Source organism: Asterias amurensis, chromosome 12, assembly GCF_032118995.1.
Source record: "Asterias amurensis chromosome 12, ASM3211899v1".
Lineage (NCBI taxonomy): Eukaryota > Metazoa > Echinodermata > Asteroidea > Forcipulatida > Asteriidae > Asterias > Asterias amurensis.
Genome location: NC_092659.1, coordinates 3188564 through 3201401, shown reverse-complemented (window position 1 = coordinate 3201401; position 12838 = coordinate 3188564). Strand labels below are relative to the sequence as shown.

The 12838-nt window shown below is 39.7% G+C and overlaps 1 protein-coding gene across 1 annotated transcript; it reads right to left on the bottom strand.

Annotated features, from left to right (window-relative positions):
• Nucleotides 1-2958: 2958 nt before the first annotated feature.
• LOC139944960 (DCN1-like protein 1) lies at nt 2959-12812 on the bottom strand. The gene is made up of 7 exons (XM_071942156.1): nt 12552-12812; nt 12222-12435; nt 10539-10707; nt 9617-9747; nt 8871-8953; nt 8095-8191; nt 2959-7036 (listed from the first exon to the last, which is right to left on the bottom strand). Exons 1-7 carry the CDS (start codon nt 12552-12554, stop codon nt 6960-6962), a joined length of 774 nt encoding a protein of 257 aa, XP_071798257.1. The 5' UTR covers nt 12555-12812; the 3' UTR covers nt 2959-6959.
• Between the last annotated feature and the right edge of the window lie 26 nt (nt 12813-12838).

Here is a 12838-nt window from a genome sequence, read left to right as displayed (position 1 = left end):
AACATAATTTGTTATGGCCTTGATATTGGACTGATCAACTTAAGAGGGCAGGGTCCATTATACAAACAATAATTTGATATGGCCTGGGCAAGGTGTGATATTGGACTGATAAATAAGAGGGCAAGGTCCATTTTAGCAATCGTTGTTTGTTATGGCCTTGGCAAGGTGTGATTAATCAAAAATCAAACTAAAGGCAAGGTCCTTTATCAATCACAATTGATACGGCCTGAGCAACGTGTGATATTAGACTGATGAATGAGGTCCATCATATCAAGAATTCTTTGATATTGCCTGGACAACGTGTGATGTTGGACTGATGAACATACCACAGCAGGGTCCATTAATGAGTTTTGTTTATCTACCATCTCCAAAAATTTCACCTAGCACTAGTGAAGATTTTAATATTTGTCTTGACTTCGAGATAAATATTGCCTGGCCCTTGGTAGGATGTGATATTGGACCGATGAAATATGAGCCGAAAGTCCAAACCTTTGATACCAAAACCTGACAGTTATCATTTGTACGAGAGCCTTGTATTGTAATAACAATGCAGCATTTTGTAAGGTGCACTTTCCGGTAAGCCATTCAAAGGCGCCAGTCTAGTAGGAGTTATCAACACATTTTACATTATTTTTATCGAAAAATATGCAAGGTGTAATATAAATAAAACAGGTTGCTAATTTAAATTTGTCAATTTTTATACTACTTTTTAACTACATCAATTAAAACTGATGCACGCCTGAAAATGTACAATGGTGTGAAGTGATGGTTTTGTTTATACAACCTTTCAACAAATCTGAACCTTGTCGTCTTTTGTCGCTGAAAATATCTTTCGGCCAAAGTCAATACTTGACATTTTGTGCATTTTATAATAGCTTGGCAATGTAACAAATGAATAACAACTAATAATTTATTCCATTTTTTGAATTAAAGGTATTGCCAGTGAATAGCTAGCAAACTCTTGGTCTTTTTTATTACCTGTATTTACTTTGTAATGTTTAACCTTACATGTAGGTGACGATATTAAGTAAGAATGATCATAGAGGTTGGCATAAAAGAATTTGTTACTTGTAATTATGAAAGAAATTATTTAAGTTGTAGATTTGTGCGGTAGATATTTTAGATTTAGTTTTGTAATTCTAAAGGAAAATCTGTAAAATCAGCTACTGCTATGATTAAAACCCAAGCACCCCAAACTAAAAGTACGAGACTCGCCCAGTACGTCAGGTAGTGATTAACGCTACATACAAAGCAGACCCGATACTTCACAGAGGCATCGAAGTTGATTGCCTCCATGCCCCCTGGTCAGTGCCTTGGTGCACTTAAAATGCTCCAGTAGAAATTTACCATTTCCTCATAGGGTGCCCGTTACCAAGGATAAAATGCCTTGGTGCCCTTGCCCTTTCGAAAACGAAGCATCAGGCCTCCAAAGTGCGGACCTGAGAACAAAAAAATGTCCACATAACGTAGGGACTTGACACACACTATAAATGTGGACTTACACCTGGCCACATGGTGTTTTTAACAGTGTTGACAAATAACATGTATGATAACAATTTAAAAACATGGTTATAATTATGTTCAGCTGGTACTCCGCCAACTTTCTAGCTAGATTGGATAGGTGACCACTCTCCCCCAAAAATTACGTAACTAAATTATGTTCACAAAAATTGTCATCTTTACATCATTTTTGAAATATCGTTTTCTTTGTAAACCATGATTGATTCGTAATGAGAAATGTAACAAATAAATTTTAAACAAAATGTAAAAGTTTCTGGCTTTGCTTCTGGAAAACGTTGTGCTTCGGGTAGATGCTGGGAGTATACCAGGGCCAAATTTCATGGCTCTGCTTACCATTCTCCACTTTTGTGCAAGCTTTTGTGCAAGCGCCGAATTTCCGGGCTTGCTATGTAAGCGTAGAATGCTTAGCAACAACATGGAGTACACACACGCACAAGCCAAAATACCCCTGCTAACAGTGAAATACGCTTGACAAAAGCTTCCGCAAGCGCCGCTTCTTTGCTTATGGTAGGCAAAGGCAGACCCGACCCCATTACTCTAACATCCGGTCTATTGTCATGTTCATTATAGTCATTGTGTGTTTATGTAATGATCACTGCAGTCACTGGGTCATCTATTGCGAGTTAAACGGGATGTGGTCATTTTTATTCTGTCCACAAACAGTGTTATAAGATAAACTCGAAGCGGTCTAAAGATAAACCTCCCCTAACTTTAATGGGTTGAACCTGATTCGATCTAACTTTAGAACCTTTCAGACACACAGAGAGTTGAACTCGATCGGGTTGTACCATGAGTTAAAGGCAGTGGACACTATTGGTAATTGTCAAAGACTAGCCTTCACAGTTGGTGTATCTCAACATATGCATAAAATAACTAACCTGTGAAAATTTGAGCTCAATCGGTCAATGAACTTGCGAGATTATAATGAAAGAAAAAAACACCCTTGCCACACGAAGTTGTGTGCGTTTAGATGGCTGATTTCGAGACCTCAAGTTCTAAACCCCGAGGTCTCAAAATCAAATTCGTGGAAAATTACCTTTTTCTCGCAAACTATGGCACTTCAGAGGAAGCTGTTTCTCACAATGTTTTATACTATCAATCTCTCCCCATTACTCGTCACCAAGAAAGGTTTTATGCTAATAAATATTTTGAGTAATTACCGATAGTGTCCACAGCCTGCAAGCTTACAACTTGTGTGATTTTAGGTCAGCCCTTGAAGTGCGATCAAAAGGCTTGACAAGTCTTCTAAAGTGCACACCATGCGCATATGTAGGTCAGGTCAGGCCTTCCACTCAATGAAATGTGTCTACTTTTTTTCCAAGGACCAAGAGTATGCTTGCAAACAGGGTTTGGGTATAAACTTATGAAAAGTAACAACTCTTAACATGTACACAAACTTTAAATACAAAAATAAGGCTAGGTTTAAAACGCATGACAATCTGTACAATATTGAAAACTTTATTATTAATATTAAATTTTGAATCTGTGGTACTCTCTGAATGGCGCTTTCAAGTACACCCGTGAAGTTGCACCCTCGAGTAAACAAATAAAACAAACACTGGTTTAAAAAAGAGAAGAAAAAATGAAAATTATTGAAGTGTGAATATCAAATCTTCTAAGAGTGCCAAACTAACGAAATGCATTCAGAAATTACATCATTTTCCTATACAAGGTAATCAGTAAAAAGGAAACACTGCTTGGTTATTTACTTCTTTTTTTTACAATATCTCTGTTCGGGGGGGGGGGGGGGGCGACCCCCAACCCCCGCCCCAACAAAAATATTGACAACATTGGGAGACGGTCAACTTGGGGCTTATAAAGCTCAGTTGGTAGAGCAAGAAGACACAGGTTCAGACCCTGCTCTATTGAATTTGTTGTAAACACTGGCATGTACCTGCAAAAAATTTGGGGATTTTTGTAGATATTTGTTCTATCAAAACTTTTTTTCTGTGGCTTGGGCCTCAATTGGAAACGATATACTCTCAGTATAAAGTTTAGAATTAATGGTAGAGAACTTATGTTAAAACTAATCGACGGAGAAAGCCTAAGCCATACTTGAAAAAAAAAAATTCAATAAAATTGGTAACATCATGTAGAAGCCAGCATAAATGGACAACGTGCATTCCCTGCTGATGTTATTACTAGGGGTGTGTTTTGGCAACCATGACCTGAGAACAAGTTTCTGACCTCAAGCTCACTGACCGAAAAAATTTCCAAGAGCTACGCGGAAAAAAAAGTCAATAACCAGAAACAGCTCATGACCTAGGTACATCTCTTGAAAACTCATGTTCTTAAAATGTACAACCGTTTTGTTTTCAAGTAATGGAACTTAGTCTCTGTTATTTTATCAATATTATTTCATTGTTATGCTTCAGGGTATTCAATTTTTAAAACAATTCCATTGTAATTTTGTGTAAGTTTTAAGAGTTGGCCATCTTGAAACCATGCCTCACTGATTCAACAAGTCAGTAACTGTTTTGGTCAGAACAGCTTTGTTACCGCAGTTCAACCAAACCCGTGAAAACACTTGACCAATGACCAAAGCTCAAACATGTTTCTGGTTGGGGTCGCCAAAACACACCCTAGTACACCCAACATACTGTTTACATATCATATTATGAATATTACAGTAAAAATACCACCATTGGTAAGGATCCCTGTTACACTATAAAGAATTATTTACATGATTGCATGTTTCTGTAACATACTTAAATACAGAGGGAGGTTTCCAGAAATGAAACTTTGCCCTCTCGCTTTCAGCCTTTCAGCCACAAGTTCTTTTGACATTTAAAGACACTGGACACTATTGGTAATTGTCAAAGACCAGTCTTCTCACTTGGTGTATCTATGCATAAAATAACAAACCTGTAAAAAAATTTAGCTCAATTGGTCATCGAAGTTGTGAGATGATAATAAAAGAAAAATCACCCTTGTCACACGAAGTTGTGTGCTTTCAGATGCTTGATTTCGAGACCTCAAATTCTAAATCTGAGGTCTCGAAATCAAATTCGTGGAAAATTACTTCTTTCTCTAAAACTACATCACTTCAGAGGGAGCACAATGTTTTATACTATCAACCTCTCCCCATTACTCGTTACCAAGTAAGGTTTTATGCTAAACATTATCTTGAGTAATTACCAATAGTGCCCACTGCCTTTAAACAACCTCTGGTGCCCCATTTCATAAAGCTAAGCAAAACATGAGTGAGGCACAATTTGCACACAACCATATGGCGCTCTCAAGGTATTAGGCATTTTAGATCTTTCCAATTTTAACGGATTTTGCAAATAACAATGCTATTCAAGTTAACTGTTATTTCAAAGATCCATTCTTTCTCTTTCAAATGATGGTAAGCTTAGGTGCATGTATGGAGGGTGATCAGGGACAAAACTACAGCTAATTACAAACGACCTTTGTGCTCTCTCTTGAGTGTTTTTGTGTGTGTTATATTGGGCAACTAATGTCGCCATGGAGGCTCAAGCAGGGTATAGTGCGCAGTCGTCTAAAGTGGCTGTTAAGGCTGAAAGGGTTAAAAAACCATGTTGGTTTTCTAGTGAGAAAATTTTCTCCCCACAATGAAAATGGAGAGCGCTTTTGTACAAGGATTATTCTGTATCAAAGGTCTTAATATCACTTATTCCACCACTTGTCGAATACGAATGATTTCTGAATACATTTCTAATGTATTTGACACAAGATCACGGTTCTCCACAGACAAAAGAATTGCCTAGCAAGTTTTATCCACCAAGCGAATAAATTATTAGCAGACTACCCGCCACACAATGTACATTATATATATACATTGTAAACTGTGAGGCAACCAGTTTCTACTGAGCATACTTCATCCGCGCTAAGCAAATATTTTGCGCTAAGCAGCTCTTTAAAAATGGACCGAGAGAATCAATAATGTTTAATCAAACTTTTCACCCCAAAATATTTAATTGGTGTTTCAAAACCGACAGCTTCTTTGTAAAAAAATCTTCAGAAATCAAAATGAAAGTTAGGTTTCTAATTTAAAGGTAACCATTTTTTTTTAAGTTTATCTTCCCCCCTACGGTGTTGAAACAGCAGTTAAAAAAACTACAAACACTGACTAGGAAAAGTCTATAATAACACGAGCAATCCCCTTTACTGTTATCATGCTGAGAAGTAGGGTACTAATCATAACAGGTATCAGTCTTAGGCCTTTACGAAACCACGGCTTCGGCTCCAGATTCGGCTCAGGCTAGCTTGGCCCCCGCTGTTTTTTTGTCAATTGCGCGTGCTTTGCGTACGTGCTCAGGACTTCAGACCAGAAAACAGAGCTTGAAGCAGAAGCAGAAGCTGTGGATTCGAATAGGGCCATAGTGTCTGAAATAACGGCTTGGACATGGCTACAGCTAGAACGATGAAAAAGCCACTGGCTGTAGCATAAGCCAAATCCGATGGATTCAAACGCGGCTTAATATTAGTGGATTCTAGATTGCATACAGCATTTTTTTTTTTTTTCAAAACAGACCGTTGACAGCATATCCGAATAGGAGAAAGAACTCTATAATAATTAAATAATTACATTAAAAATTATAAATATCAGAAACATAATTCAAGATCTCAAGAAGAGGCTGGAGAGGGGGAGGGGAGATGATAAGGGCGGAGGGAGGTGAAATTCAAAATTGAAAATTTGAAATAGGACAGTATTATAAAATTCATAATAATTATGTCTGATGTTGAAGACCGGTTAGATCGATTCAAGATTGCTGTAATAAAGTTATTCATGGCAGTTTCATGAGTGAAATGTCTACCAGCAATTTTGTATTCATAAATGATATTTTTTATTTCATAGAGGTTGTTCAATCACAAAAAAGTAGCTGATCACAACAAAATCATGTTTACCGGTATAAGGTTACCAGCCATAATGCAATACATGTGACTGGTATCCTGTTTATTTTTGCTCGGCAGAAAACTTTTGAGCGATAGTTTCTGCCTGAGCAGCTCTTAGAAATTGAGCCCAATCATTTATACTCAAGAGCAAGTTCAGGCGGCGACTAGACTTGACTAGACCGACTAGACTAACCAGAAACCATAGAACACAGGGAGTCCATTGACTATAATAGAACCATGCACTGGTCGAGTATAGTCAATTCGAGAGCTACGTCACAGTTTCTGGTCAAGTCTAGTCGCTCGCCTGAACTTGCTCCATTCAGGACTAACATGAATGTGTACATGCCGTCCAAATCCTCCTCCCCCTTTAAGTCCATTAGCCACTCCCCTAATGAATCCCCCTCCCAGCCCGCCAGAGTGATCGTGGAAGTTATGATTTTCTATACTGAGGTTAGAACCATAAGGGAGTTATGGAGTATATTATGCATATATTTACATAGTGATGAGGGAGGTTGGCGGGCGGTTGCTATGGAAACAGTGTGGTAGCGACAACAATGGAGAGGGAGGGGGGCCTTCCGTCAGACTCTTGTACTTCTGTTTTGTGATGTGGATCTTGCGAATTCTACAAAGTCATCTATTAACACTGGCCACGCTCCTTTGAAAAATAAAAAGTTAAACAGAGAGAAACAAATTAGCAAATATTGTTTTTTATCATTACAGTAGTCAGTTATTTGTTGCACTATTTTGCATTATTGAATAATGATCGCATGCCTGTGTTGCAAGGGTTAACAAGGTGCTATGACGCATTCAGTAGCCACTGCCAGGAACAACGGGGCGAACCCCTTCTCTTAGTGTATAGTGTTACTGGGATCTTTTACGTGTATTACACAACGCAAAAGACCAATGGCTTAACGGCCCATCTGAAGGATGAAGCATCCTGGTTAACTGTCTTGCTAAAGGACACATGTGCCACGACTAGGACTCAAACCCACACTATGCTGATCAGAAAATAATAAATAACAAAAATAATAATCGTATTTACAATGTGCCTTTTTCCAAAGGATACAAAGCGCTGAGTATTTTTACTGCAAGGTAAGTGAGACGTAGTTTCTGAAATTATGACGAGACTTAATCCTTTTTAACTACTACCCGGGCGGAAGGTATAGAACATAGGCTTGGACAACTACTTTAGCTTATATAGGATCCTAATCAACTGCACTACCGCCGAGTCAATTCTTGAACTGGTCTCATTGTTTCGACTAACTCGCTCTAGTCATCGTCAGTCTCCTGATACACACATGGTGTTATCGCACACCAATTATTATTATTTCATCTTATCACAGCATGCAAAAGAAAGATAATATTTTCCTTTGTGCCGGTAACTCCTCGAGTCGGGCTATGTCCCGTAGCCTTAGATCTCAAGAAGAGTCTTTCTTAGGATCCTTGCTGTTCCCAACAGCTCCGCCTTAAAAAACTGCAAAAGATTTATTCTCACATTTGTCCCTTTTTCGTCAAGATGTTTCCATAGTGCTTTTGGAATGGTACAGAGCGCCCCAACCACAACAGGAACTACTTTCACTTTCACGAATCTTACGAAGTTCCCTGGCCAGGTCTTGGTACTTTTGGATCTTGTCCATCTCCTTCACAGCTACCCTTAAATCTCCCGCCACAGTTATTATTATTATTATTATTATTATTTCTGACGTGTCTTACCTTCCTCATCGTAATTGCTCATATCATCTGAAATCATATTACTAAAATCAAGCAAGAGGTTCCATGTATCCCTAGGTATCGATTTCTTGTGATGTTCCTGTCCAAAAAAAAAGAGAGAGAGTAATTAATTCTCAATGAAAATATAAAATATAAGTTACTTTTCCCCTCGGTTTTCCTTTGTGCACAGCCACAATAATATAATAACCTAAAAAAATCTGACATCACACTTTGAGACTCTTGCTTTACGCCAGAGATTGGTCTTGGGCCTACACCAAGATCCTGTCGGTCAAGTTGTACGGATGTACCGCTGACGTCGCATTTATTTTGCAGTCAAATTCTATTTACACGTTTGGCATGGGTCATCATCCACTAGGAGCAGAATGCATACACAGTTTCCTTCTCAACTTTTGCCTTAGCAATTATGGTTTTAACACTTAAAAGTGTCTTGCCCAAGGGCACAAGTGTCATGGCCGGGATTTAAACCCTTAAGGCCGGTTTATAGTCGGTCGCGCAATGGAAATCTGGCACGCAATCCTAAGACTGCGGCCTAAACACTGTGTCTTTTTATGATCGCGCGTCAAGATTTGCATCGCGCGACCAACTATAAACCGGCCTTTACTCTGCTGCTGACAACACCAGAGCAAGGGTCCGTTGAACTAGACCGCTCAGCCACGACACATTACACGACAGTGTAAATTCTCTAAGCCATACTTATAAAGTCATCATAAAGGTGTCCACAAAGTTTTTACCATGTCTCTGATCGTGTTGTTACTCACCGTGAGAAATTTGCACCAGAGTTCCAAGAATTGAAACCTTCCGTTGAGTACTATGTTCCAATATGCTATTGCCATATCTAGATCTAGTTAAAGGGCAGGGTGGAGGTAAAAATAAACCACAATCACAGTTAATCAAAACTTACAAGTTATGAACAGGAATGTTTTGTGTCGATGGTTTGAATTTCATTCCTTTACTCTGGGTAACGTTTTTGAGCGAGTTGAACAACCATTTGAAACTAATCAATTGCACTTATTGGCAAGGCTCCCGCTACATGTATATCTCAGAACTTTTCAAGTTTACACTCCTTCAGAGAATCTTCAATCGAGTTCCATGCTAACTCCTCGTTGAACCAAAGTTGACACTCATGGGGTGACAGGTCTTTTTCTTTAGCTGCGCCACACATCTGGATCTCTCTACCACTTGTAGATGTTAGATATTGTCTTAGAACCACAAAATTCAAATCTCATCTCGAAACTTATCTTCTGTCACAGGTTTTTAAGGACTAATTTTGTTGTGTCCTTTTGTCCTTAGTTTTGTTTGGGGTTTTACTGCGCCTTGAACAACCAGCAGGGTGGATATCTGCGCATTACAAGTCTTTGTTTATGATTATTCTTTTTATTCCAGAGTTGTACAGAGATCCTCGGGTTCGAGTCTGTGTTCGAGTTCGAGAATCACAACCTGGAGTTGTGTTTTTGTTATGCGCTCTCAAACAGGCTGGTCCTGGAGAGAGCGCAATATAACTTACCAAGACTCTTTTGTCCAGGGTTCTTGGCGAAGTTGAAGGTAAACTGGTAAAAATCTTTAAACTTTGCTGGATCTCTGAGCTCGTTCTCCAGCGTTGGAAGCTTCGTCTTAAGTTTTTCAATTGAATCACATCTGTCGATGACAACAAAAATGGGGTTTGGAACTTAGAGTGTAGGTACAGGTCTAAGGGCTAATGTTTTTCAAAAATAAACAGCAGCCGATTTCACGAAACGCTAGGATTAATCCTATCTCTCTAAAGTAATCGATTTCTTCAAAGAGCCATCAAAACCCGGAGGTATGGCAGCTCATTTGTTCCGGCTGCCATTCAATTATATAATGGCCAGCTTGAACGGTGAGTTGCTGCATCATTCTGTATCTAAACGCCTTTGTTGTAAGTGCATTCTTACTTCTGTTGTTGTTTAGAGTTCTTTTTCCATATAATGCCCTTTTATCTGTCCCTGGTTCACTTTTTAACTCTGTATTTATTAGGCCCACTATTTTTCTGTGGTAAGGTCTATCCCATTTTCAACGCTGTACCTTTTTACTGGTGACTGTATTTTTATGTGAGCAATAAGGCCAAAGGAATTTCCCATGCAGGGGGACAATAAAGTTGTATTGTATTGTATTGTAAGGTATCTCGAGTTAGGACGAGTAACTCGTCCTAACTTAGGATGGGTTCAATTCGTCCTACGTATTTGGATACGGAACCTAACTCGCCCTAAGTCCTAAGATTAATCCCAAGTTAGGAAGAGTTTGGTGAAATCGACGGCAGGCTTTGAAATAGCCGACGGCACATGCCACAATTGCCTTGGTGCCCCGTGCTGTGGAGCACTCTGCAAGGTTCCAATACAAACCTACAATTTTCTCATGGTAGGAGTGCCCCTTACCAAATAAAAGCCCTCAAAAGCTCACAAAGTACTCACCCTAAGTCCGCCATTCCGTCGGTAAATTCCTTCTTGGTAAATTCACATTGTGTTGCAGCCTTGAACTTCCAAGCTATGACCAGAACTGTTCTGCTCGTTGGGTCGAGCATCAAATCGTCGCAAAACTTTGCCACTCCATCGGCGAGCACCTTATCTTCATCATGGGAATCTAGTAATCGAACCGGTTAAAAAGTTAAAACCAGCACTATAATGGACCGTTCCGGCTTTCCACTAAGCTCCGCCCACCGCGCACGTGAGCAAGACACGTGTACGAACACTCCCAATGACATTCTGCACGATTCTGCCGCGCATGTCGAATATACGCGCACGCATGACCGAGTTTGTCCGACCACAATCATTGCTGTGATTGGTCAAATGGGTGAACGCGCACAGTTTGATTGATAGGCCGGACCGGTCCATTGGCCCGCAGACTTTGGGAACAGACCCAGTTTGTTTGGTGGACAGTTATTTAATAACTTTGTAGGTTATCAGGCCTGGAATATCCTGATGGCAACGGAGGCCTTGGACTCCGTTGCCCTTGTCTTGGCCTTGGTGCCCCTTCAAATGTTTCCCATAGACTTTAAGCATTTGCAATGGAAGTGCCCTTTTAAAAATGAAAATAGCCTTGCCCTCTCAAAGATGAAATTCCAGGACTGGGTTATTAATGTTGGGTCCACAAATAATTAACAACAATATGAAATTATGATTTTTGAAACAAATCAGAAATTGTTTTATTTTACTTTCTTTCTTCATTTCCCAGAGTAGCCTGATCCGACTAGTAATATTCAATAAGGTTTATCATCGAATAGCAAAACATCAAGAGAGGGCGCTGTCGAACCCAAACACAGAGATATAGGCCATGCGTGCGCACGTCGTGCATGGCAACATACACCGCGGTAGCAAATGCCTCATCTGCCTACCCATATAACCCATTGCGGTTTTGAATTGCGATAAACTTTATTTAGTATGAGGGAGGATTTTGATTTAGAACACTTTGACGCAACAGTGAAAGTGTCTTGTTCAAAGACACAAAAGTCACGACCGGGACTTGCACCTACTAGTTGCGATAATGTAACCCTCCTCCCGACGGCGAAGCCGTGAGCGAAGCCGGACCATCGGGAGGAGGGTTACGTTATCGCAATTACCCACATTCCAGTGATTCAGCCCTGTAAAGCGCATGTACTGTAGGGTCGTGGCTACTCCTCTACCCTAGATAGAACTATGAACTTGAAGTTCGTTCCGCTATCGTTGAGACGACAGAGGAACGAACCTCATCATAGTTCTAGGAACAGATTAGGTCGTTGCACGGCGTAGGCACAGAATTCCACAGTGATAACTACTGTCACTGACTGCCATGATGAAATTTGCTAACTTATGTTCCCTATCAACTGATGAAAATTAGTTTGACTTGATCATAAAAGGTTTATCGCAATTTAGAACCGCAATGCATTATGGGTACTTTTGGGTAGGCAGATGGGGCAGTTTGCTATGCGGTGTATGTTCATGCTCGACTCACGCACGCATCGGCTTTATCTTTGTGTGGGTTCAACAGCGACAGCGTCCTCTCTTTATATTTTGCTATTCGGGATAAACCTTATTTTGTCGATTGATGTGGTAAACAACTCCAAAACGACAGGCTAAACATGCAATTTTTCTACTAAATTAATTAGATTGTATTGTCACCTTTATATCTGTGGTATAGTTTTTCTAATGACTTCTTGTCGACTGCTGGTTTGGGCTCCCTATAATAGAAATCCGGGTGTGCAAAATAACTGTCCGATGCAACCTCTAGCCTCCAATCGTGCTGGGATAGGCAGTATATTGCGGTCTTTTCGCCCGTGTTTGTGAAGGCAATAAACTGACGGACTTTGTCCCTCTGTGACGACTTCAACTTATGCTGGAGAGAAACAAGAATTGAGGATGAGTTAGAACCGGTTCATGTGACCGCAGAATAAAGACTGTTTGTTTCGTACAAAGTGAGTAAATATGAAAATACCCGAAGGAAGTACTTACCATTTCGATTCCCTTTCGACCTGGTTCTCTGTGTTTATTGGATGCACGGGTGCACTGCGCATGCGTGAACTTCTGCAGAATTTCTGTGCACAGTTAATCTTGCCTTCTAAATCTACAACTTCGGCTCTTAAATGTTGCCATAAGTTATTCAAATTTTTAAAAAATTGCTTTAATTCATTTGTTGACAAAGTTTTTAAAATCTTGAAGTCCAGAAAAGAGTTTAAAAGTACTAAAATTAACTTTAAAATTACAAGTTCTTGGACCGTTCTCAGGGTTCGGCTAGGAAT